The sequence below is a fragment of the Cervus elaphus genome, chromosome 15, assembly GCF_910594005.1.
Source record: "Cervus elaphus chromosome 15, mCerEla1.1, whole genome shotgun sequence".
NCBI classification, from domain to species: Eukaryota; Metazoa; Chordata; class Mammalia; order Artiodactyla; family Cervidae; genus Cervus; species Cervus elaphus.
In genome coordinates, this window is record NC_057829.1 from 64,785,603 (window position 1) to 64,810,958 (window position 25,356).

General features: G+C 50.3%; 1 protein-coding gene and 1 non-coding gene across 13 annotated transcripts in view; one reads left to right on the forward strand and one right to left on the reverse strand.

The window, feature by feature from the left end:
* The window catches only part of PAX2 (paired box 2), a 90,221-nt gene that overhangs the window by 36,339 nt on the left and 28,526 nt on the right, over positions 1-25,356 (forward strand). For 8 of the 12 annotated variants that reach the window (XM_043926813.1, XM_043926810.1, XM_043926821.1 and 5 more), the window contains exons 5-7: positions 5,511-5,596; positions 7,108-7,227; positions 12,821-12,889. In XM_043926813.1, the coding sequence (XP_043782748.1) occupies positions 5,511-5,596; positions 7,108-7,227; positions 12,821-12,889 (275 nt within the window). The remainder of the gene's footprint in view (positions 1-5,510; positions 5,597-7,107; positions 7,228-12,820; positions 12,890-25,356) is intronic. The other 4 variants (XM_043926819.1, XM_043926816.1, XM_043926822.1 and 1 more) reach the window with 1 other exon arrangement.
* On the reverse strand, positions 3,489-3,561 carry TRNAG-UCC. Its single transcript has one exon. It is a non-coding gene; the product is annotated as a tRNA-Gly (tRNA).

The window sequence follows — 25,356 nt, forward strand, 5'->3', positions numbered from 1 at the left end:
TAACATAACATAATATGATGGGTAGGTTAACTTGGAAACCCTGAGGCGGACCGTGGATGGATGGATAGATGAATAGATACATTTGTACTAAGTATACATACATTATATCATTCTATTGATTTGTAAAAAGTTCCCGGTCTGCCTGGCTGTAATGAGATTTTTGAACTTTGCGTGGCGATCAATGAGAGGAATATTATTGGCCTGGAGAATTGATATACCTGCTCTCAGTGGCTTGTTCTGCTCCCAGGCTGCCCCGGCCCCCCAGGTGTACGATTCCAGCAGACACTTAACCTTTTTTACAGTGTCATCAGGCTAAAAGGAATCTAATAGTGACACAGGACTTGTGCTCAGCACTCTGCCACTATTGCTTTCCTGTCACAAATAATTTATAGCCTTCCATTTCCATCCCCGAGCCTGCACCCCAGCCCTGCCTCCCACTTTCCCCCAGCTCCCAGGAATCAATAAGCTCACACAGCCACAGTGGGACTTCAGGGTGCGAAGAGACAGACGGACAGACATAGAGAAGGGAGACAGAGAAGGGGCAGAGATAGACAGGAAGGGGAGAGAGAGAATGAAATGCAGAGGAAGGAGGAGGAAGAAAATCAGGAGTGAAGAATCCCCCCTAGCGCTTTCTTAGAGTTGAGAGTGTCTTTCTTTCTTCATGAGTTTAACAAACTGTTAATGGGAGCCTCATTACCTGATTTCATGCTAACTCACAGAGCAGTTGAGATTGGAGTTTTTTTTTATTTGGTTTGGTTTGGTTTTAAGTTTGTTTATTTATTTAGGCCATAACTGCAGGGTATGCAGGATCTTAGTTCCCCAACCAGGGATTGAACCTGTGCTCCCAGCAGTGGAAACAGAGTCCTAATCACTGGACCACCAGGGAAGTCCCGCCTCATGAGACTCTGGATCTCCAGCATGGCCGGGAGTGGAGACCTCCTGGGAATTTAACCAAAGAGGGAGTGACTTCACCTGCCTCGTCCTCCTTTACTCCAAAGCTCTACCACAACCCCCTGGCATCTTTGGGTCCTGAGGGAACTGCTGCTCCTACTGTCGATGGACCCTCCCAGTGCTGCCAGGCAGGGCCCCCAGTCTGTCTTCCCAAGAGTCTCTGACGCATCTCTTGTTGGGTCAGGCTTGACACCTGCTGCTCCTGTTTCCTGTCTTCTCAGCGCACCTCCCGGGGTCCTGGAAGCAGCTGCGTTGACCAGGCTGGGGCAGATAGGCCTGAGTGGCCTTCTCGCCTGCACCTGGTTTAGCCCCTCCATAGAGAGCAGCCTGGCTTGGGGGTCACCCACAGAAATAATAGTAGTAGTGGTTACAGTTATAGTTAGCATTTATTGAGCCTAGCATCACACTAATCATTTTACATGAATTATCCTATTTAACCCCCACAGCAGTCCTATGAGGTAGATAGTATTATCTTGTTTTACAGATGAGAGAATAAGAAACACCAGGGATTCATTCCACGGACAATAAGTAACAGAACTGGGACTCAGGCTCAGGCAGACTGAGCCCAGAGCCCACCCTCTACTCCCCTTTGCTCTGCTCACAGCCTCTTGAGTGTGAGATGCTGGGTACTTGCAGGCCCTGTGCTGAGCCAAGGCTAAGTCAAGGAGGTTCCCTGGAAGGTGGGGGAGAAAGAACACCCCTGTCAAGGAAAGTGTGCCTGGAGGAGAAGTGGAAAGCAGGTACCCTGGCAGGGCAGGCTTTCTGTGGAAACAGGAAATGGCACCTCCTGGCCCCCAGTAAATGTGCTCAGGGTTCCTGACTGTATCCTCCAAGGATGTGTGTGTGGGAACTTGACTTTTCAGGCCAACTCTGCCTGGAGTTGTGGGGGCTACAGCTGTGTTTGGCCATCTTATGGGACCAAGAATGAAAAAGAATTGAAGGAACAGGAGGAGAAACAGAGGGAAATAGTGTCAGGCAGTCACACAAAGCAACCTCTTTATCCATTTAACCCTTAGGGATATTCCCGTGAGTCATTGGGTTGTGTATGGGATGCAAGAGGGCGATGGATGGCCATTGGGTTTCCACAGTCCTGGTTCTCAAATTCTGAGATTCAGATTTGGGGACTGGTGAGTATCCACCATCTGGGGGGCATGGATGGACACCAAGAGCATTAGTAAGTCACAGCAGGCATCCTGCCCAGCTCCTCTCCTGTGCCCCACCAAGCTGCTGTCAGGAAGTAGTGATTTTCCATCACTTGCTGCCTCAGCTAAATCTGTACCAGTGCCCCAGGGGTCAGAGGCTCTGGGTAACAAAGACAGCAGCTGCAGGAGGCCACCCGGTTGTCTGTCTCACCCAGCCGTAGTCTGGGGGCTCCCTCTGTCCAGAGCTCATCAGCCCTCAAATCAGAGCCACTCACTGGACCCCTGAGACCCCAGAAACTTTTTGCTGCAGTGAATTAGGAGCAGCTGCTCTGAGTTGCTCAGCCTTTAGACTTCTCCTGTAGACCAGACTACACTGCCCTTAGCGATTGTTGGTCCTTCCCATCGTGATCATGCTCCAAACACAGAAACTCTGGGCCACATCACCACATACCTTTTCTCACTGCGTCCTCCCTGTGCCCCCCATTCTGTTCTCTCCTTCTTCTGCCTTGTCTGGTGGTCATCCACGTTCTGTCCGGCAACTTCAACCTCTCCTTCTTCATCAGTTCTTTCTCCTTGGCCTACAAACATGTCCAGGTCCTTCCTGCCCTGAACAGGCTTCCCTCCACTCACCTGCCTTCTTCAGCTTCCACACATCTCTCTCCTTTTGCACAAACTTCTGAAGCAGTGATCTGTTTCACTGCCTCCCTCTTCTCCTGTCCACTCCCTAACCTCTTTCTGTCTGGCTTCTGCCTCAGTTGCTTTGTTGAGACCACTCTCACAAGGTCATTAGTAGTTACCCAAAATTCCCAAATCTGTGCCTCTTCTTATTTCCAGTTCCCTTCAAACTTTATGTCACCATGGATGGTGTCATCCTGGATGCTGTGGGTTATGTTCTCCTTCTGGAAATGTTCTTCTCTGTTGACTTGGCTAACACTACCTGATCCTGGTTCTGCCATTTCCTCTACGATCAATTTTGAGCACTGTGCAAGGTCAGGTTCTTTTTCTTAGCCTTTGTTAGATGTCCTCCAGAGTCTTCTCCTTAGGCCTCTCATCCCAACCAACACGCCCTTCTTTGACAGTCTCCTAAATCTGTATCTGCTGTGCTGGCTGGTGAACAATCTTCCACCTGGGCACTCATCTGCCTCCTCAAATGATGCGTGTCAAGGACCAGCCAGTCACCATGCTGTGTTCCTCTTCCTGAGAGCTGGACAAACCACCAGCCTTCCAGCTACACACCACTGTGGTTTTAGAGCCGCAGACTAGTGGAGTCAAGGTTGACTCCAGTTAGTTGCCAAATCCTGCCCATTTTGCCTTCACTATGTCTTGAAAATTCTTCCTTCTCTCTGTCTCTATTTTTGGGGAGAGGGGCACCCTGAGTGGCTTGTGGGATCTTAGTTTCTTGACCAGGGATTGAACCCGGGCCCTCAGCAGTGGAAGCACCGAGTCCTAACCACTGGACCACCAGGGAATTCCCTCCCCTCCACCCCCTTCTCTTGTCTGAGACCAGCCCCTTACGGCCTTGTGCCTGTCTGTTGCTTTACCTGCATAGGTTTGTACCTGTCTCCTTTAGTTTAGAAATCACTCATGGCTTAAGACTTTGTAAACCTGGTTCCTATATACTGGGGGAAGTCTGACAACGTAATGAAAAGTACACATTTTAGAGACTGAATTCCACCTCTGCCCTAGCTGACAGTGTAATCTTCAGTAAGCTCCTTAACCTCTTTGAGTTTTGACTTTAAGTCTGCAAAATGAGGATAATAGTATTGCTTTGAAGATTGCTATGAGAATTAAAAATTTTATATGTACAGTAATAAAGGCACATAGTAGACACTCAGTAAGTAGAAAAATCACTAGTATCATCATTACTTCAGCTTTTCAGCCTTATTTCCTCTTAGTCCCTTACATCCCTCCAGCGTTCCTGGATAGGCATTACCCCCTCACCCCGTGCTCCCTCCCTTGCTTTTCTTTCACCCTCCTCCAGCATCTGCTTATAACGTCCTCTTTCCCACTTCTTTCTTCATGTTAACAGCATGCTATTTTTTAATGGGGAAAGAGACCTTAAAGAGCCTGTCATCTATCCTCTTTATTTATAACTGAAGAAACTGAGGCCTAGAAGGAGAATGATGAGGCCAAGGCTATGTGGCCAATTAAGGGCAGAATCAAGACTTTAGACATGCGGCCCAGTGACTTTTCCACTATCCTCTGTGCCTTTGGCTCATGTGTGTGTGTGTATTCAGCCTTACACTGCTTGGAGGCTCTACATCAAATTCCAAATTCCACCTCCTCAATGACTTTTTTCCCATTCCCCTTCCTCTGCCCCACGCAAGGCAGGTGACTCCTCTCCTGCATCTTCCTGGTACTTACTGCCTGCTCCCTCCCTCGGGGTGACTTAGGTTTCTCAGGGTGTGACCTCCCTACCCAATTTCATTACCAGTCCTGGGAGGCAGAGACCTTATCTTGGCCACCTGTGAGTGTTCCAGTCCATGCACAGCTTGTGACTCACCTGGCCGGTTGAGATGAACTTGGCTCACACACCTCTCTGCGGGGAGGGGGCCTTGCCTTCAGGAAAGTGGCTTCCAAGGGCATCTGATGGACCAGTGGGTAGAGGGAAATGTTCCTCGATGCTGGCCCTAGGGTTGGTCTTTTGCATCCCTGAGCCCTGGGCCCTTAGATCACTGACAGTCCTCAGCCCTGCAATGTTTGATCTGGAGCCCTCTCCCCCACCCTCACCTGGAGTGCATGGGGAAGGCACCAGTCTCTTCACCCAGTCTGGTAAAGAAGCTGAGATTCAAGTTAAGGCCTCTGGGAAGGAGGCCAGTGTGCCAGCGAGCTGGGCAGCAACAGGGCTTTGTGGGGTGTGAGAGCACTAAGTGGTTCAAGGAGTCGCTCAGGGCCTGACAGAGGGACTGTGTGCTGGGTTGGAATCCTGGAGGCGAAAGGGTTACTGTGACCCAGCCCTTCCCTGACTTTGTCTTTAGCTCAGGAAATGGGGAGATCTCACCCCCTCCCTGATTCTGGAGGACTGTGATACAGTCCCAATAGGAAAGCCAGCTCCAAAATGATCCCCGGGTGGTCACCAGGGCAGTCCCTGCTCCCAGAAAAGGGAAAGATGCTGTGGTCTGCTCGCTCCTCTACCCTGATCCTTGCTACCAGACGTCAAACAGCAATCTGGTCGATGCACAGCAGGACAGAATGCAGACTGCCTCCGCCCAGGGATGCGCTGAACTTGGATCTGCAGAGCCAACAGGAGGGCAAGCTCCTGCCTTGCAGCAGTCAGGGAGGGCAGGGGTGCAGAGAGCAGCTGAGGGAGGAGGGAGCTAGGGAGCTTGGGGGAGCCGCCTCTGTAGGGCTTGGCTGGAGGTGGCCAGGGCATCAGAGGGCATGTGACATGTGATGCTGTTGGTGATGCTGTTGCAGGATCATCCGGACCAAAGTTCAGCAGCCTTTCCACCCCACGCCGGATGGGGCCGGGACTGGAGTGACTGCCCCTGGCCACACCATTGGTAAGAGGACTTAGGGAATGAGGGATGCTGGGCCCCCTGAGAGCTGGGCAGTGCAGCTCTAGACCTGGGGAATGCACACTGTCTGAGGTCCAAGGCCTGCGCTCTCCCTGGGTTCCTAGAGGTGCAGGATCTGCCTGAGAGACCAGCTCACAAGGACCGTGCTCTGCCTCCTGCCCGCATCTTCTTGCCTTTATCAGTCTGTGCATCTGTCTCTCTCCCTCCTTTTCCTCTAGCTTTCCTTCTCCTTCCCATTCTCCTCCTGCTCCATGTCTTGTTCTCTATCCTTCTCTCTTTAATATCTACTTACTTACTCCATTTTTGCTTTGTTAATTTTTAAGATTCTTCTCCTCTCCTCTTTCCTCCTCTGCCTTCTCTCCTCTTCCTTCCCCTTCTGCCTTTCCCTCTCCTCTCCTCTCTGTCCAGGTAGTGCTTACCTCTTCCTCTATCTGTCTCCCTCCCTCCTCATGGCTTCTCTCCTCTCAGTTCATCTCTCTTGCTGTCTTTATCTCTTTCTCTCATCTGCCATAGCTCTCTGCCCCTCTCCAAGCCCCCTCATTTATTGACCCTTGCTCACAGCCTTGCAGAGACATGACCAGTCCCACCAGAACACCTGCAAACACCCGCCTCCCTCCCTCCCACACACTGTCTTCCCTTTGACCCAAGGGCGCTCAGTGCTGCTGAAGCCATAGGTGAGATCTTGAGGGACTGGGATGTGGTTAAACTTCTCCTGCTGTCCCTCTTGGCAGCTGTGCCCTCTCTCTGGACCAGCAGAAAGTAGAAAGGGCTGGTCCCAGCCCTCCGGGAGTTGGCAGGAGCCCTGTTTGCTAGGCCTGGGTTACAGCGTGTGCTGGGGGGAAGGTTGGATCAAACTGTACCTGAGTTGATCACTGCCGAGTGAAAGTGTTCACTACTCTGTGCCCTGAAGGGGAAGTTAGGAACTTCTCAGGTGATTTCAAAACCAGAAGCAACAGGTGGGAGTGAAGAGCTTCATACCTCTGGGGAATATCAGGCCCATTCATGTGTGTCTAAGAGAATCAGAGAGATCTTAGAAAGCCACATATTCTAAATCAGGACTGGGAAATACTTTGCCTAGAAGACTAGAAACAATGGGCTGGGACTTGTTTAAACGAATTTGCCCAGCCCCACGGATCCGGGGATGAGCTGTGCAAGGAGCTGTGCTCTCTCAGGACCCCTGAACCACTTTCTAGGTTGAGTCTGCTTTGCTGTTTCCATCCATCCTCAAGAGGGGGTTCAACCTACGGTGAGTGAGTGAAATCTCCAGGTCTGCAGAGAAGGCCTGGGTGGACTGGTCCCCACTAAGCCCAGGGTGGACAGCAGTGAAGAGCCTGAATTGTATGCAGCGACTTGTTCCCCCTTAAATCTCAGAGAAAGGAGACTATGGGCACCCCATCCCCACCTCATTCCCTCTGCCTCTCTGCCCCCAGCCTTGGGGCTTTGGCCTTCGATCACAACCACTATCCTGATGGTATTTCTTCCTTCCTCCTGTCCAGTTCCCAGCACGGCCTCCCCTCCTGTTTCCAGCGCCTCCAATGATCCAGTGGGATCCTACTCCATCAATGGGATCCTGGGGATCCCTCGCTCCAACGGCGAGAAGAGGAAACGTGATGAAGGTAGGGAGGAGGGAAGAGGCTTGGCTTCCGCTGTGCATGCTTTGTCCTTGGACTCAGAGCTCCGGTTTCGGCCCGGCTTCACAGCTGCTCTGCTGTGAGATCACTTTTAGTAGCAAAGCCCAGGTCCCTCCACTACCCTGCTGGCTCCTGGAGAGAGGGAGGCAGGCTGCTGGTGGGGCCGTCAGCTTCACCATCTGCTCAGCAGCCCCGACTGCTTCACCTTCCACTGGGATTCACCCCAAACATCCCTGTGGGATGCCAGGAGGAAAAGCAGGAACCATGGACCATGGGAAGGTTTTGGAGGTTAGGGGACAGCTGGTTTCTGACCTGGGGATGAAAAGCTAAGCTGACTTGTCCTCCCCTGATCTCAACCCATCAAGAAATGGGGGAGTGATGTCACGTACAGCTGACCCTACTGCCCTTTCTCTGTAACACGTTGACCCTGTGCCCATTCAAACCACTAGGGGAGCTGGGCATGGGCCCTCTCTGCTCTTTGCTGTGGGAGAAGACACCCCCAAGGCTCCTCTCTGGCCCTTCCCCTCATTCCCTGTAATTCCTTGGGGGCAGCTAGCTGTTGGGTAGGGAGTTACAGAGTGAGAGGGATGAAGAGGAGGAGAAGCAGGGAAAGAAAATCAGAGGAGAGAGTGGTGGTGATGAGCTTGGGAGAAGGTGTTTTTCAAATGTTGTGACATTAAGGGTCCCTTGGTGACCATCTGGTTCTCTTTTGATGCATGAGGCCAGGGCGCAGGGCTGGCAGGCCCAGACAAAGGGAGACACCAGTGTCTGGAGCCTGCTTCCTGCCCTGATCTTACCATCCCTGCTGGGGAAGCAGTAACTTCCTGGTCTAGAGAGGGTGTACTTTTAAGGGTATCTCCCATGAAATAGAACCCTCTAAATGTGAACGTAGGTGGGGGACCATATATCCCATTCGTCCAGACAGTCCCAATTTATGCCTTTGTCTCTGCATCTTGGCCAGTCAGCATCTCCTTTTTCTCTCAAAAATGTCCTATTTGGACAATAAATCTTGCGGTCATCCCAAGCACAGACAAGCCCTTGATTGGGACAGCTCTAGAGGGTGAGGAACAGAGAAAGGAGACAAAGCTGAGATTCCCTAGGCCCAGGCTAGGGGAAAAGAGAGTGTGAGAGCCTGGGACTCCAGCAGAAAGGGACAGCATGTAGGAGAGGCCTGGGTCTGGCAAGACAGTGATGACCTGGGTCTGGCCTCCTTCCAGAAGCCCTAATGGCCTCGTTTCACAGGAAAACAGCTTGTCTGGCTCTATTTCTCCTTCTTCCAAAATATCCAAACACATTTGGCTGCCACGGCCTTTGCCACTCACTAAATTTCATTGTGGTTGTTTTGGCAATAGCCACTGATGGGCAGGGGGCGGCTGTGTGAAAGGGCCTGCATCTCAGTTCCCCCTGGGGGTTCCCCATACTCAGGCCTTCGCCAAGCTCCCCAGCACCCTGAGTAATCTGGAAGATTCTGCCTCAGACCCTGAGGATTTCTCCTTTAAACCCCTAGCACTTGTGAAACAACCAGGGGGCTGGGGGAGGCCACAGGACCCCCTTTGGACTCCTCCCCACTGGTCTGAAGTTGGGGTCAAGCATGTCCACTGCTTCCTGGACTCCTGTGGGTCAAGGAAGGAGGCTGGAGATAGAGAAACACTGGCCTGAGGCTGTGGCCACTGCAGGTTGGCAGAACAGAGTGCCCTCCTCTCTGAGCAAATGATCAGATTCATTGTTTCAAGTCAATTCAATTCAGTGAACCTTTTCTGGGCATCACTCATAAGAAAGGCTTGGTGCTCTAGGTTCCCAGAGCAGAACAAGATATGATTCTTGTCCATAAGGAGCTTATAGTCTAGTGGGGCGTATAAAGCACTTGAGCCCAGAGAGCAGAAAGGCCCATCAGATATCTGGATATCTGTGTTGTGATGGAGGTCTGGGCTGCAGGCCGTGGGAACTCAGAGAGAGGAAGGAGTGAACCCCCAGAAAGGGCTGCTCTCTGAGGAGGAGCCTGAGGGATGGGCGAGGGGCACGGTTCAAAGACAATGGTAGTTGAAATTCTATGGGACAGACTGAGCCTTGTGGCCAGAAGGTACTGTGTGGAAAAAACAGGGGTGCTTTGGCTGGGATGAAAGGGCCTGAGGGGAAGTCATGGAGGTAGGGCTAAGTGGAGGGGTTATGAGTCTAGGAGAGCCGGCCAAGACGGGACTTTTGCCTGCAGACATGAGAAGCCACCAAAAGTGTCTGATCAGAAAGGGCACAAGAGCAGGGCTGGGTTTGGGGAGGCCCTCCTCCAGCATGGTGGTAGCGATGACAGTGGGGAGACACCTCAGGAAGCAGTTGAATTCTAGGTGAGAGGTAATGTCAATCTCTAAATTTACTCTTACTGCATAAATACTTACCCCGAGGCCTAGCTCAGTGGCAAGAAGGATCAGAGACCCTGCTTCTCTTTTGGGGAGGTGGGGAGGTTCTTTTGCCTTGACTCACCCCTCCTTCTGACCAACCCCAGGCCAGATGGAGCTGTCCTTTCCCTCATGGAGGCCAGAGCCTATGAGGAAAGCCAGTTCTCCCTGACCATCCTGTGCCAACACACACACACACACACACACACACACACACACACACACACACACACACACACACACACACACACACACACACACACACACACACACACACACACACCCACACATGATCCATGCACTTGATCCATCGGACCAGGTGGGAAGGGAGAGGACAGGAAAGGCAGACCCTCCACAGCCTACCCCCTCCCCCAACTCAGGGCACCTCCAAGCAGCCAGGCCCAGTTTGCATTAGGGAGCAGCTCAGATGATTAAGAACAGGGGAGATAATTAAGTGTCAAGATGATGTAGCCCAACTCTGCAGTCAGGCCAAGGTAGCACAGCGGCTGGCAGGCTGGGCGCAGGAGGCAGCCTCGGGCATGGGCTGCATAGACATCCAGGTGTGTCCTTCAGCTCCCGGGCCGACAGCACTGCAGGCGAAAGAGAGAGCTGGCCCAGGGACCTGAGGGGGGCTGGGATGGGAACAAGGGTGCACATCAAGGCACTAGACCTTGAGGGAGTGGAGGGGCAGGTCTCCTACTGGAGGGCCCTGTGCCCCTGCCAGGCCAGCTTGATTTTGGCCCCACACATGGGGGGTGTCTCCCTGGCAGTGTCATAGCCCAGGGGCCAGCTGTGAGTGTCTCTGTCCTCAAGGAAGCCACTCCTTCTCCTGCCTGTGGGTACAGTGTGGCCTATTCTTTAGCTCTAACAATGTCACGGTGGTGGGCATTAGCGAGGACAATGGCTGTGGCGTGTGCTGGCATTATTGGAGACAATCTCAGCAGTAGTTATTGGTGTTCACAGCGATAATACCCAGAGCATTATTGGCATTGGCACTCCGAATATGGACAGTGTTATTAGTATCTGCAGCAATCAGATCTGTGGGGACATTAGTAAAGGACCGATCAGCTGTGACTCTGGGGAAAAAGGAAACCAACAGTGACTGTGAGCCTGCCTGAGATGCCCTCTCATGCCCTGGCCTTTGGAAGAATGGAAAAATCTCTAGACTTTTCCTTTGAAAAAGGTGCTAGTCAAGAAGCTTTGACCCTCCCCCCTCCCCCCAAGAGTCCAGAAGATCCTGGAATGAGACAGGTAAACAGACCAGGGATAGATGGGGAAGTTATGTCATAAAGCACCTGGCGGACAGGCCGTCCATCAGTCTGAGAAGGTAGATCCCCATTCAGTATCCTCCTGAAATCTTCTTGCCTCTAATTATGGGTGGGTATGTTAGAGTCCTTTTTGGGGACACTGCGTCACCAAACATTGCCTGAGCTGGCCAGTGTGACTGCAGGATAGGGACTCTTGTATTTTTTCAGGACCAAAGTCCTTTGCCTTCACCCAGTTGCTTTTGGCCATGGTTTAAAGCATTGCCATCCATCAGTGGTGTTGAAGCCCAGAACAATTACATAACTTGTCCAAAAATCCAAATGAAGTCATATGGTGTGAGTCTTTAGATCTGTGCGAGGGGAGGTGTGTTGGTATCATCCTTTGATGCGTGGGATTGCAGGGGGCCGTGATTCTGCCTTCCATTAATTAGGTGCACAATGAATTGTGCAGTTGATGAGTGCCAAGACAGTGCAGTTGTATGTTTGCAGGCACGGCAGGTTGCATGGCTGCAAACAGCCAAACCCTGTCACTGCCTTTAACAGCTCCCTTCTACTTTGGCTGAAGCCATAGCTGTGAGAAGCGATTTCCTTAGTTTCCCTCCTTGAAATCCCTCATGTGTGGCTGGGGCTTGACTTGGAGCAGATGAGGGGATTACGCTGTAGGAAGGAGCAGCTCCTGCCCCATCTAGAATCCCAGGCTTCAAGCAAGAGAAGGCTGCAGAGGCCTCCACGCAGAAGGAGGATTCGGTGGAGAGGCCAGCAGGCAGTCCCAGGCTGGGCTGGGCTGGGCAATGTGACTCAGTCGGGAAGGGCTCTGGAGGGAAGCGCAGCTCGGTTTGCCATCATAGTGCCTTGGACAAGCCTCTTAACCTTCATCAGCTCAGTCTTCTCCTCTGTAAAATGGAGATAGTGACAGCACTGACTTCACGGGGACCGTGCAGAGGACTACACGACATCACAGGCATGGAGCTGAGCCAACTCCATCTTCAAAGATGGCTCACTGTGTGTCTGGGGAGGAAGGCATCATTGGCAGGTTTATGTTTCAAAGGGAAATGAAGTTGTGTCAGAAGGAAACTTTGTGGGTACCAGCACCCTCATCTTGGTGTGGTTCCTTTTAAACAGAGCAGCCTAGGGAAGCTGATACTGGATAAGCTGACCTGGATGGGACCAGGGCAGCCAAGGAAAGATGTCAGCCTCCTTGTGTAACTGGGAGGACCTCTGTCCATCTCTGTTTTCACATTTGCTCTGTGGCCATCCACTTGGACCACATGTCATCTCTTATTAACCTCCAAAGGCATTTCAGATGTGTGTAAATAAACCCAGGGCCTCCTCTTCTCCAACATGGAGTCTTCTGTCCCTCCATCCATTGCTGTGTATTTCTGCCCCCACATACACATTTATTTATTTACCTTGGGAAATGTGTGTTTGATTTGTGGACACATAGGTGCTTTCTCACATGGTTTATGCAAATGTGGGTATTGTGTGTTTTCTACCTTTCTGATACCTTTGGGTGAAAGGGGACATGGAATGCCATGCATTGGGCAGGCACACAGTTTTCTGGGTAGTGCATACAGGCAGAGAGATGAACAAATGTGAGCAGGTGCACAACCGTGTCCCTGTCACCAGCGCCGGGGGTGGGGAGAGTCCTGAGCCAGGCCTGGGTGTGCTCGGCTGCCTGGTCTTGAGACACAGATGTGCATGTAGAGTTTTGCCCAAAGGCCCATGTCAGCATTAACCTGTTGGCAAAAGGATGGTCTGTCCTGGTCCTGCCTCCAGGGGGGCCTGGGCCCCACCACAAGGGAGACTGAGGCTGGGGACCCTCACAGAAGAGCCTGGTCTCCCAGTCTTTGGATTTACCTCTGGTCTTCGACCTGCCTGCCTTTCGCGATCTCTCAGTGTCTGTCTGTCTCTTATTTGCTCTAGTCGAGGTATACACTGATCCTGCCCACATTAGAGGAGGTGGAGGTTTGCATCTGGTCTGGACTTTAAGAGGTATGGGGGCCAGAGGGAACCTGGTGTGGGGGCCAGGGGAGAGAGCTGGGGAGGCGGTTAGAGACTCTTCAGTGAGTGGGTTCCTAAGGGTCAGAGAGCTGACTAGGAGGAGGTGGCCCAGGCTTTTACTGGAAACCACAAGGCTAACGGAGTCTCAGGGCCTGGCTCACTTCCGCCTTGGGCCCTGCTGGATTTAGGGGCTGAGGCCCTGCTGGCCTGGAGGGTCAGGCCCTCAGTGGATGGGGGCACTTTTTCCAGCCCTTGGAAAAACAAAGAGCAGATCGGGTAGTAAAACAAAAGCAAAGGAGACCTGGAAGCACCTGACAGCCCTAATTCATCACGGCCCAAGTTTTTTCCTGTGTTCCCATTATATTTGTTTGTAAAAGTGGAAATCAATTTTGAAGGTAATTTTCTGGAAAGAATGGAAGGGAGGTGGGAGGGCCGGATAAGGCAGAGATGGTAAAAGGAAAAATTTAGGCCAGGCACAGCCCAGGGGCAGCTCTTGGCAAGGTGAAAGAAAATTGCATATTCAATCTCCATCCATGAATCTCCCTCACTGCTGCCCGCCTCCTGCTTGAAAACAATGAAGGCTTTTTCCCAACGCTGGGCAGGGCCTCGGTATCAGCCTCACTTTAACTTCAGGGTCATTAATTCCCTGATTATTGAAGGAGAAGAGAGGGTTGCAGCATCGTCAATTCCAAAGGCACACCCCCCATGTGATCAGGGCCTGGGTGGGGTGGGTGGGGGGGTGAGCCAGGGTGAGGTGAGGTGTTGTTTCAGAAGAGCACAGAGGGAGGAAGTGGGGAGCCAACTGGACTGGGGGGGGCAGGAAGCCAGGAGGAGGGGAGAAGAAGGCAGTCATTACTGCATACCTCTGTTGTGTTGTTATTGCAAATTAAAAGTAGCATGTTCCACTCCGCAGCTATCTTTGGGGAGGGAGGGGCACCGAGGGAGGTGGGGGATCTTATCATTGCTTCTTCAGCAGACCAGCCGTGGTGTCACCGTGTGAGGTGACATTTGAATTTACAATTCCGCTGAGAAAAGCCATTAATTCACAAATTAACATTTCTCCCTCTCCCTCTCTCTTTAACACTCTCTCCCTCTCTCACATGGATGTGCAAGCAATTGAAAAGACAAAGGAAATAGCCTTAAGGAAGAGACTTTACTGCTAGTCTGTCTGTGCTGAGATTGCTCCCCCTGCTTCCAGATAGATAAACCAATTACCTGAGCCGCTCTGCTCCTGGCCGCCCGCGATCACCTCCTTTTGTAGGCTGCCTCCATGGCTGGATTACCCTCAGTGTATCTCATTAATGTAAACCAGGCATGCCCTGGTCACCCGGCTCCCTTCCCCGCTGTCTTTCTGGAGGGGCAGTGGGAGGAGTGCTGGTGTCAGAAAAGGCAGGCGAGGAGGACCCCAGGAGAGAGGAGAGACTGCCCCTGGCCAGCTACCAGGCTCTGGTTCTTTGGGTGTCCATGGCCTGGACCTGCAGTCCTGTTGAGGGGGTCAGCAGGTGAGTTCTCCGTGGCAGGTTTGCATGGGTGGCTGTTTAGAGGCAGAGGCAGGAGCCAATTCTCTGGGGCCCACAGGGCCAGTTCTCTCTGACCTTTTGGTCCAGAGCCCGGGGCTGGCGAAAGCAGAGAGCGCTCCCTTCATGAAAAGATCTTAGGGATATTTTGCTGAATCCGCAGAGCTGGGAGGGCCCAGCAGGCAAAGTGAGGTTGCACTATGTTGGGTAAACAAAAGGAGGTTGCACTGATTCCTTAACCTAAACTCGGTACTTGGGCGCAGTTATGTCTGTTTGCCACAAAACCCTTAAAATCACAGCCAAACCCAGCCGTCCAGCTCCTTCTTAGAGAAGACCCACCCAGGAGCATGGACCCAGGGGTTCTGGGCTCTCAGACCTCTGAAGTGAGCTTACATCATGGGATGGGCGTGGCAGAGCCCTTTTTGCTTTTCCTCTCCTCCAGGCCCCAACCAGGCACTGCAGGAAGACAGTAGGTTGGCAGAGGGAAGTCAAGCAGAGCCTGAGTTTCTGTAAGGAAAATGCTTCTGTGGATCATTTCTGGAATGATAGGATTTCACACACACTGCTTACTACCTAGCACAGTTCACAAACTCTGACCCCCCAAGGGTCAGGTCCTCTGAAAGTTCAGAAACCAGATCTCCATAGAGGGAATCATCCATCCCGACAGGTACCTGACCTTACCTTGCGTGAACAAAGCTCAGCCTATGTTCATTTTCCAACAAATATTCAAAACCTGGCTGCTGTCCATCCAGCCCAAGAACGAACTAAGGTTCAAAGGTCAGCATTCACTGAGACACACACGTCCCCCAAAAATCCACTTCTGAACACACATTCATTGTTATGAGTATATCTTCCTAGTAACCTGGGAAATCAGACCGTTTATACCTGAGGGGGGAATTTTTCTATCTTAGTTGGATCGCATATTTTAGCTAAACTCTCAGGGTAATGTTGGCTACGAGCCTGTTGAACGCCAATCATGTCATTATACAGAGGTAGGTTTAAAGGTTTTATTAAGACCTTTGCCTTGGGCCCTGTGTACACCTGAATGTACCTTTTTCAGTAGGGAGGAACCAGAGTTTAGCCATGACTGTGTGTAGCTGACGTAGGTGCGTGCATTTGTACATAAATACCTGTGATTATACCAGCGAATGCAGCTGAGTCATTAACCACCTTAGTTTCCCAGCCAGTTCATGCTGCTGTGGATGAAGAGTTATATTTGGTTGTTTGAGGAAGTATGTTAATGTTTAGCATAAAAGCATGTACTTTTTTTGGTAAAGTGCCAAAAAAGTCAGAATGGATGGGTCGACCCCACTCCCCAGGAGGGAATGCACAGACTCGCATTGGGGGGGCTGTGTGCCACCCTCCAGCACTGGAAACTGGGGTGACGGCAGGAGCGCAGTACGGGTGCTGGGCAGAGGCCTTGGGTCCTCCCAAACCCACATCTGTGTATGCACACCCACCTTGTCAGAATGTCTTCACCCCCTTGTCTTCACTTGGCAACTCCCTTCAAGCCCTGCAGGTGGGAATTGTCCTCTTTCCCCCATGGGCAAGGGCACCAAGCAAGAATTCCGCTGCCTCAGCTCTGCACTTCTCCCTCAGGCGGGGCCATGGGGGGAGGAGCTGGGCTCTGAGGCTGCTCCTCAGGCCCTTCTGCAGGAAGGCTCACCTCCTCCAGGCGCCATCTCCTCTGCAGGCCCACGGGCAGAGGAGAAGGGCAGGGTCCTAGAGGATCCCTCAGAAAAAGGGTCAGGGAGAAGGCAGCCTGGGAGACCCAGCCCTGCTGCCTGCAAGAGGAATGGGTCCCAGTAAACTCCTAACCATGGGTGTCTGCACCAGAGGGGCGCTGGGGCCCAGGGAAGCCTCCCCCCCACCTCCACCCTGCCATCACTTGCCTTCCTCAGGGCCCTGGTGGCCAGTAGGGGTCTCTGGGACCCTCCCCATTCTGCTAGGAGGGTTGGGGGAGGGCTGAGAGACCGATCACGAGCCTCAGAGCAGAGTTGCTACAGAGCCAGTAATTCAAACCATCCTGACCCTTCGGTGAACCCAAACCTGCTGACCTTGACAGCCCCAGCCAAGGGAGGCCTCACAGACCGCAACCTGCGCGGAGGCCTCGCCTTCTCTCCCTCCCTTCTGGGAGCCCGTGGCCCAGCCTTCAGGTGGCTCCTCACTTGGCCGTCCCAGCGAAATGTCAGCATCCCTCCCTCCCTTGAGGTGCCTGCCTGCCTGCCTCAAAGCACCCTTTGTGCTCATCTCCACTGGAGACAGGCATGTGGGCATCTCACGGGGTCTCTCTGGGGCTAGACTGAGGCTTTCTCCTTCAGACAGAGCTTTTACACCGTGCGTGCCTGTCCTCCTCCTGCCCAGACTTCAGCTTTCTCAGGAGCACTAGCCATATTGTGTGTGTGTGTGTGTGTGTGTGTGTGGTCCGGGTGCACACAGGGGCAGAGATAAAATGTGATCGAGACAGAGCAGACAAGGGGAGGAAAGAAAAGCTGGAGGAAAGCAGCCCCAGGAACCTGCATTAAAGTAAATGCAGTTTATGAAGTTTATGCTCTTCTCCTGGGGAGAGCTGGAGTCTGTCCAACAGCCTCTCCAAGCCTGCCAGACAGCTCCAGAAGCAGAAAGTACAGGCAGGCGTGCGAGCAAGCCAGTGACAGAGGGTGAGATGCACAGACTCTCTCTCTCCCTCTCTCTCTCTGGCTCTCACAGATCCCCTCAGCCCCAGCAGACAGCAGAGCCTGAGATGAGGGATGCAGATAAGTGTGTGGTAGGAGGGTCCCCGGGAGCTTCCCTGCCCTCTTACCTCCCCACCTCCATCTCCATCACTTGTGCATTGTGGACCACCGGGGCAACCAGCTTGTGGAAGCAGCTCTGAGAGAAGGGCAGTGTGGGTGATCTTGAGGTCCTGGGAAGAAAAGGGACCAGAAAGTGGTCTCCTGGGAACCTGCCTGTATTTCTGATACTGGCAATCCATTTTTCTTTGGCAACTTGGTCTAGACCAATGCATTACCTTGAGGCTACTGCAGACAGCTCTGAAGGAGAAACTTAAGAAGAATCTCTTAAGGAGAAACAATCAGAGATAGTATTTTTTTCTGGGAATTCAAAGGAAATAAATGGTTGACCAGGTAGGCTATGGGAGTGCTCAGAGGGACTTAAAAGCAAGGTGGAGTCACTTTCTAGACTCTCATCATGTACACAAGCACATGGATTCATGTGCGTGTTCACTAATAATATGTAAGTAGGCCAGAATCCTTAACTTTAGAGGAAAGGGGAGTGTGAAGGAAAATGACTGGAAAGGGAAATATATAGCAAAGGCCTTAGCTCTGGCTGGGAAGAGGTGGAGGGGACAGAGGGCAACCTCCAGTCTCTTGTCCCTGTGCTTCCTTGACATGCGTGGGCTGAAAATGGGCAAGGGGAGAAGCCTAACCCCCACACACCTCTTCCTGGGAGCTCCATGTCCCTACTCAAGTTCTTCCAGGAGCTGGGACAGAGAAAGACAACAGAGATGAAGTCATATGAAGACAGGAAGTCAAGGAGCAGGGGGTACAAGGGAAGGGGAAGGGTGGCTGGAAATTGCTGATTGAGGAGGATGCTCTGGGAAGCCAGGAGACATGAGGCATGGAGCGAGGCAGAAACTGCCCAGGGATGGCTTTTGCCCTTTCTGTCCTCTTTTCTCCCCTTCTCCCTCCCTTCCCATCCTCATCGCTCCCCTCTTGCCTCCACACATCTTTATTGGTTCCGGTAAGAGCGTTGATTTGCATGTCAGGCAAAGCCTTGCTACACACACAGAAAGAAAACCCCAGCCGTGGCGATGTGGCAGTGTCAGCTCTCGTTGTTGTTCGACAGTGTAAAATTAAATTAATAAAGCCCCCAACACAGGAAAACATAACAGGAAATTAATGGCCTTTACTGTCGCTCTGATGCAGTCATTTGCAACCCTGCTTTCCGCACCAAAGACTTCATAAATGCAAGCAGTTTCTCTAAACAAGCATACTTAGAGCGGCCTGGTATGTAATTTTTCGCCTTGCTTGTGTCCTTTGAGCTAACAAAGCCCCCTTCCCTTCTGGCTCCAGAGAGGTTTCTAACTGATTCTGGCCCCAGCTGGAGCCCAGCCCCAGGCAGAAGGCCCCAGCCCTCCCGAGAGCCCAGACAGTACTGAAGGAAGCCTCGGGTCCCACCCAGACAGGACCCCAGCCAGCCCTCCTTCCCCGCCAGTGACCAGTGAGCCCAGAGCCCCAGCGCCTGCCCGCCGGCCAGCAGGAAGGCACAGCGCATACTCTTGGCCAGGAAAGTTGATCACTCTGGGGAATTCACCCAAATCCACCCAATACTCACCCCTCCTCTTCCTCTCTGCAGCTGTTCTCTCTCCCCCACCTGTCCCTGCTCACCCTCCTGCTTCTTCACTGAGGTCACACACACCATGCTGGCAGTTGTGCTGGCAGTGGGAGCCTGTGCACTTCTTTTCTGCAAACTGGGGGCTAACTTATTCAAAACAGGGAAAGTAACTGTACGGGTATCATTCTCTGGGGTCCTAGGTCTCCTCCATATATCCCCCTCCTCCCTAAATGATCATTCAGTCCATCCCTCCGTCCTCAGGCATATTTCCCATAAACAGTTTCAGAGAACTGAGAGTCTGTGGGATACTGAGAAAGCTTTCACTGACCTCTTTGGGGATCTCTATGGGCAGAAGTTCCCACTGTGTTGGGATGTATAAGAGAAGCAAATAACTAAGATGTGTACCTCGCAGCACTCACAGTCTTTGGAGAGGCAAGGCTTGCCTAGATCAGACGATAAGCTGTTAATTCATTGCTGAGCCACATGGCTGAGCATTCAGTAGGAATCCAGGCAAGTGGCTAGAAGAGCAGGCAGGAAATGGAACTTGAAGCTGGAAATGGCTGAAATATGGAGAGGCTGTCCCTAGGGCTATCTCCCCCGTGGAGGGAGACCAGTGGCTGGGCTGAGAGTGGTGACAAGGAGGAGTCAGATTCCTAAAGGTCATCTGGTCTTATCTGCCATGCACATAAAACTCTCTGCAGCAGCAGATCTTCCTGACAGGTCACAGCCCCTGCCTGGACACAGGACCCAGATGGACAGTTGTCCCTGGTAGTGACACGGCCTTTGTACTGAGTCAGTGTGGTGGTAAGGGGAGAGCATAGGGCTTGGGATCTCGATGTCTGGATGTGGGCTTCATCTCCACTCCTTACTTGCTCTGGGACCTTTGGCTGATTACATAATCTCTCTGCATCTGTTTCCTCATCTTTAAAACAGATAAGAACACTTACCACACAGAATGGAGGCCAAGATCTTCATGCGACAGTCCTTCTCTCTCCCCCTCCTCCCTCCTTTCCGTTCATTCCATCTGGTTTAATGAGCCCCTGAAAAGACACTGGGCTGAGCCCTGGGTGGATTTCAGTTTCTCACATGGTGTGGTCCCTGCGCTTAAGGGAGGTCCTTCACCATCCTGGTTACCCATCTCTGAATTCATTCTTGACCATTAAAGTCCCTCTTAAATGAACACTGAACTCTAGAGACAGTCTAGCCAAAGCCAAGTACAGTAGAACCCTTGCCATTGTCCATCTGGAGAGTCTACATCCATAATGTAGCCTAAGATTACATTCGATTTTTTAGCAGCCGTGTCAGACTGAAGCTCATATTGAGTTCGTGGTCAACTAAAACCTCGAGATCTTTTTCACATCAATTGCTATCAAGCCAGGTCTACCCCATTCTGCACTTGTGTAATTGATTTTTTAAAAACCTAAACATAGGGCATTCCATTTATCCCTGTTGAATTTCATCTCGTTGGTTTGGGCTCTTAATTTCACCCGAATAAGATCTTAAGGATGTCTTCTATGTCATCATCCAAGTAACTTTTTTTTAAAGAGTTATTTTCCTTTAAAATAAAGGAGAGCCACAGGCACAGCAGTAGAACTAACTGTCCCTCCTGGCTGCTTTAGGAACTATTGGGCCCAAGAACCGTCAGCCATTTCGCTGTTCTTCATCTTGTTCATAATGTTAGAAAGACTCTCTGTGAAATGTTAACATTTGCTGTATCTGCAGTGTTTGCTCAATCAGTTTAAAAAATCCAGTATAAGTTGATGAGCAGATTGAATGTCTGCTATGGATAAAGCATAACAGGCCTGACTTACAAAGGTAAACAGGAAGGACGCTATCCTTGACCTCAAGAACCTTCTAGTCTAGTAGGGAGATAGATAGATAGATAGATAGATAGATAGATAGATAGATAGATAGATAGTACACACCATTATACAAGCAGATTGTGACAGATCTATGATCAAAGTATAAAGTGCTAATTATAAATGTCAAGAAAGAGGGGGTCAGTTGCTCCCCACCAGGGCAATGGAGGAAGTCTTGGGGGGGCTGGCATTTGACCTAAACAATGATAACTAGTTAGGGTGCTACAACCTACTCTTGGTGAGGGCATGCAGTCTCCATGGTATCACTCTTTTCTAATGCCCACAAATTAACTGCATGATATGCTCTGTGTGCTGTGCTAAGCCGCTTCGGTCATGTCTGACTTCTTGAGACCCTACGGACCATAGCCCACCAGGCTCCTCTGTCCACGGGATTCTCCAGGCAAGAATACTGGGAGTGGGTTGCCGTGCCCTCCTCCAGGGGATCTTCCCAACCCAGGGATTGAACCCGTGACTCTTATGTCTCCTGCATTGGTAGGCAGGTTCTTTACCACTAGTGCCACCTGGGAAGCCCCTGCATGATAATTTCTTCTAAAGATTTCCAGACCCTAATAGTAAATGTATTAGAGTGCTGTTTGCATAAGCTTACCTTTCCCCCTTTTTCACTATGGCATTGATCTTGTCACTGCCTTGCCCTTTCATTGTGACTGCTCAAGGATTATCAACAAAAAATCTAGGATCCTGTCCACCTCACCGCACCACCCTGCCCCACCTGAGGTCCTGATATTTGAGTTATTTGAGCCTGGGAGAGGTAACTCAGTTGAAATGGTTAACAGTTACCCACCTGGCTCCTGCCTGACTGGGCATCTCCTGCTGGTCTCATTTTGAGGATTCTTTTCTTTGATGGAGAAGACAAAGTCAAGCCAGGGGTTGAGAAGTTCTGCCTTCTGTTTCATTTCTCTCAGTATTACCCTCTTTCCTGAGCATTGAGCCTAAGCCTGCCTTCCTTTTTGTTCTTTCTCCAAACATGGTTGCCAAGGCCCTTTTTGTTGTTTCAGCTTGTTCTGAGCTTTTGTCTTCCTGACAGGCTCCTGCTACTCTCATATCTATCCCTGGTTATGGTCCCCTCCTCCCTCCTGTCCTTTATAAGAAGAAAAAAATAACTTGTCTGATACTAAGTGTAATATACGCTCATTGTAAAAATATTCAGAAGATACAGTAATTTTTAAAAAAAATTACCTATAATCGTATCACCAAGAGATAACAACTGTTAGAATTTTGGCATATTCTTTACAGTCTTTTTGTCTCCTCTGTGTATATAATTCTCTATATTATGTATAATTATATATATTACATATGTATGTCTAATTTTTATCAAAATTGGAATGATACTGTATATACAGCTTGCATCTCACTTTTTTCACTTAACATTATATAGGGCCATTTTCACATATCATTAAATATTCTTTGAAAACATGATTTTTTTAATGGTTGCATAATCTTCCACTGTTCTGTATACATGTCCTTTTAAAATCTAGGCTCATCATATTTTAAAGCTTATTCGTGTGCAGCAACAATGATTTCCCTTGAATGCCCTCTCTTTCCACCCCTCCCCCACTCCTACTCTCTTTACTTTGTCAGGTTGATTATTTGAGCTTGTAGCAGTGGAATTTCATTTTTAGAGCATCCTGTCCTCATGGAATTATATTCCCCTCTAGAATCTCTTGCTGTGGGCTCACACAACCATTCTTTCCCTCAACGCATAGCAGTTTGCTTTTCTCAAGTCAGATTCTGCCCAAGTCCTCTTCTTTTGCTACTGCTAACTCTAGACATGGTTGCTTTCTTCCTAGATCCCCAGATTCCGTTTTACCAGTTTCCTCTTTCTTGATCAGAATTAAGCAGCCTGGAATACTGGAAAAGGGCATAAGGCTAAGAGTTTTAGTTCCTATCTTAAGGACAACTAGTTGTGAGACATGGGAAAATTACTCAACCTTTATGAGCCTCTTTTTTTTTTTTTTTAATCTATAAGAAGCCATCAGATTAAATTATCTCCATGATACTTTCTAGCTATAAAATGTGATAACACTGAATTCAGAGTAGCAAAGTCCTGTGCTGCTGCTTTTTTCTTTAGGTAAACTGTAAGGCAAGTAAAGAATGAATGAATCTTTGCTTTTGGAATTCTATACTACAAAGCAGCCAACATTCTTTTATCAGCTACTATGTGTCAGGCTCTGGGCTAGATTTACAGAAGTGAAAAAGATGGGTCCCTGGCTTTAAAATAGTCACAGCTTAGTGAAGGAAGCAAACATCAAAAAAAAAAAAAAAAACACACTTCAGTACATATGGCTTCTAAATTTGACTCTGTCACTTACTGTCTGGAACGAGTGCTTTAGAGCGCGTTACCCAACCTCGCTAGCTCTCAGTTTCTCCAGGTTATGAGCTCAACTGCCAGAAGCATGTTGTCTGGGTTGCTTCTGCCTCCTCCTTCACTAGCTGTGTAACTTTAGGAAAGTTCCTGAACTTCTGCACTTCCATTTCCTCACCTACAAAATGGGGATAATAATAGAAGCTTCCTGCTTAAGTTCTGGTGAAAATGAAATGAGTTAATATATGTAAACTTCTTAGATGAGTGCCCAATATATAGTAAACACTTAATGTTAGCTGCTGTTATTGTAAGGATTAAATCATTGGATTATGTTAGGCTTAGTGTCTGGTACCATAATAGGAATTGGATCGATTTTAGTTATTATTATTTCTACAATAGAGGTTTGGATAGATGTCTGTTGGAACACAGAGAACAGAGAAGTGAATCCTGCTGAGGTAGGAGTTAGCAACCCTCTGGTGTTCATCTGAGGAAACTCAGTCTAGAAAAACTCCAGGGACTTGGCCAAGGACATATAGCAGGTGAGGGACAAAACTAGAATATCAGCCCAGGAGATGTTACTCCTAGTCCAGTATTATGTTAGGACTACAAATGTAGTTTGTGTCCCCAGAGACACATGGGTATAAACTGGCACAGTAAGACTGAGGTCAGGCAGGCAGGTAGCCACCCCCTGCCTTCCACCCTGCCCTGAACACATGGAGTGTTAAGAAGCAGAGCTTGGTCTCACAATTAGCAGGTTTGCCAGGACTGGAAGGCTGGGCAGAAACTGGTGTAGCTCAGAGCCAAAGCTTCGGGCCAGGTTTCCAAGGGCTTCTTCATGCTCTCCTCTTGAACTTGGCTTGGGGTGCCTGGCCAGGGTAGTCCCACGGATTGTCTAGTATTAATATAAGGATGAGAGGCCATGGTTCCGGAATGTCATCCCACCTCCCTGGACAGTGTTTATTTACATCAGCGCCTTCTCCCGCCCCGCCCTTGCAGCCCCTTCCCAGCATGTGGCGCCCGCTCTCCTGCTTTCTCCTTCCTTTCTGGTCTCCTGCCCGTCTCTCCTTACTCCCTCATCCCCTTCGTTTTCCTTCCTCCTTCCCGCTCGCCTCTCCATTCTCTGAATCCTCGCTCTTCTCCCAGTCTGGAGAGCAGCCTGGTTCCTCAGCATCTCTGACTTCTCTCCCGGCCCTCCATCAGAGGGGAGGCCAGGGTGGCAGCCCAGACCTCTGGTCCTGGCCGCCGTGGGGGTAGGGCCGGGGCTGCACAGGCGGGCTGCCCTGAATGACAAGCGGGGATATTGATCGCATTCTGAACTCAGCCCAGCCGATAGAAGGTAATTAATGACTCCATTTGCCTCAGTACCGAGGAGAACAATTGAGTTTGAAACTGCAACAACTGGCAGCTGGGGAGACTGGGGGTGGCCTGGGGGTGAACCCCGCAGAGGAAGAATGTGGTGTGAGAGGAGCTAAGACAGAGGGAGGGGGTAGAGGCCACCAGTCAGAATGGGATGCAGCAAAGAGCCCCCACCTGGACCCAGTACCCCGATCGCTCCTGCTCCTCAAAGCCCCTAGAGGCCGAGGTCCATCACTTAATGTCCCCACTTCCTCCACACTTTCTTCTTTTCTTCCTGTATCACTTTTCCGGGTAATTTTTAGTCTACAGGTGAAGTAAGGCTTACTTTCCCTGAGCTTGCTTCTTGTTAGCTGTGTGATCACACACATGTTTTTTACTCTCCTTCAGCTTATTTCTCCGTTTGTAACATTGGACTAATGGTATCTCTTCTGCAAGTGTTCTGTGGGGGATTAGGGGTAATGTGTGGAAAGCACCTGGAGCCTGCCTCATACAGAGTTAGTGCTCAGTAAATGGCTGCAATGATGATCCTTGACAAGGAAAGTAAATCTGATAGAGTGGAAAGAGCCTTAGAGTCAGACATTGCTGAGTTCAAATTCAGCCTTTGGCTACTTTCTAGTTGGGAGGTGTTGAACAAATAATTTTTGCTTCTCATCTGAAAAAATGAGAATAGTGATAGTAAATGCCTCATAAAATTGAATGGATTAATGAGTGTATGTGGAAGCCCTGATGTTGTCAGTTTCCCTATAGATGGGTAGACATGTTTATTTGGGTTAATTTGAAATTTTTATAGTTCTTTGCTGTACTTTAAAAGAATTCCTCTCAAATGCCTGATTCCTACTTCCTGGGATTCAGTGGACAGCCCCTGTTCATTCCACATTAACTTTGATGAACCTTGGTGCTTTCTGACCAAGGAAATGGCATACTTTTCATTCTGTCTATTACCATTACCCCCACCTACATTGGGGGTTCAGGTACAGTGTCAACACAAAAGGAAGACAGAACTCCTGTGTTTTGTCCCTTGTCTCGAGCCCTCATCCCTAATATGTGGTGATCAATGCCTGCCCTCCT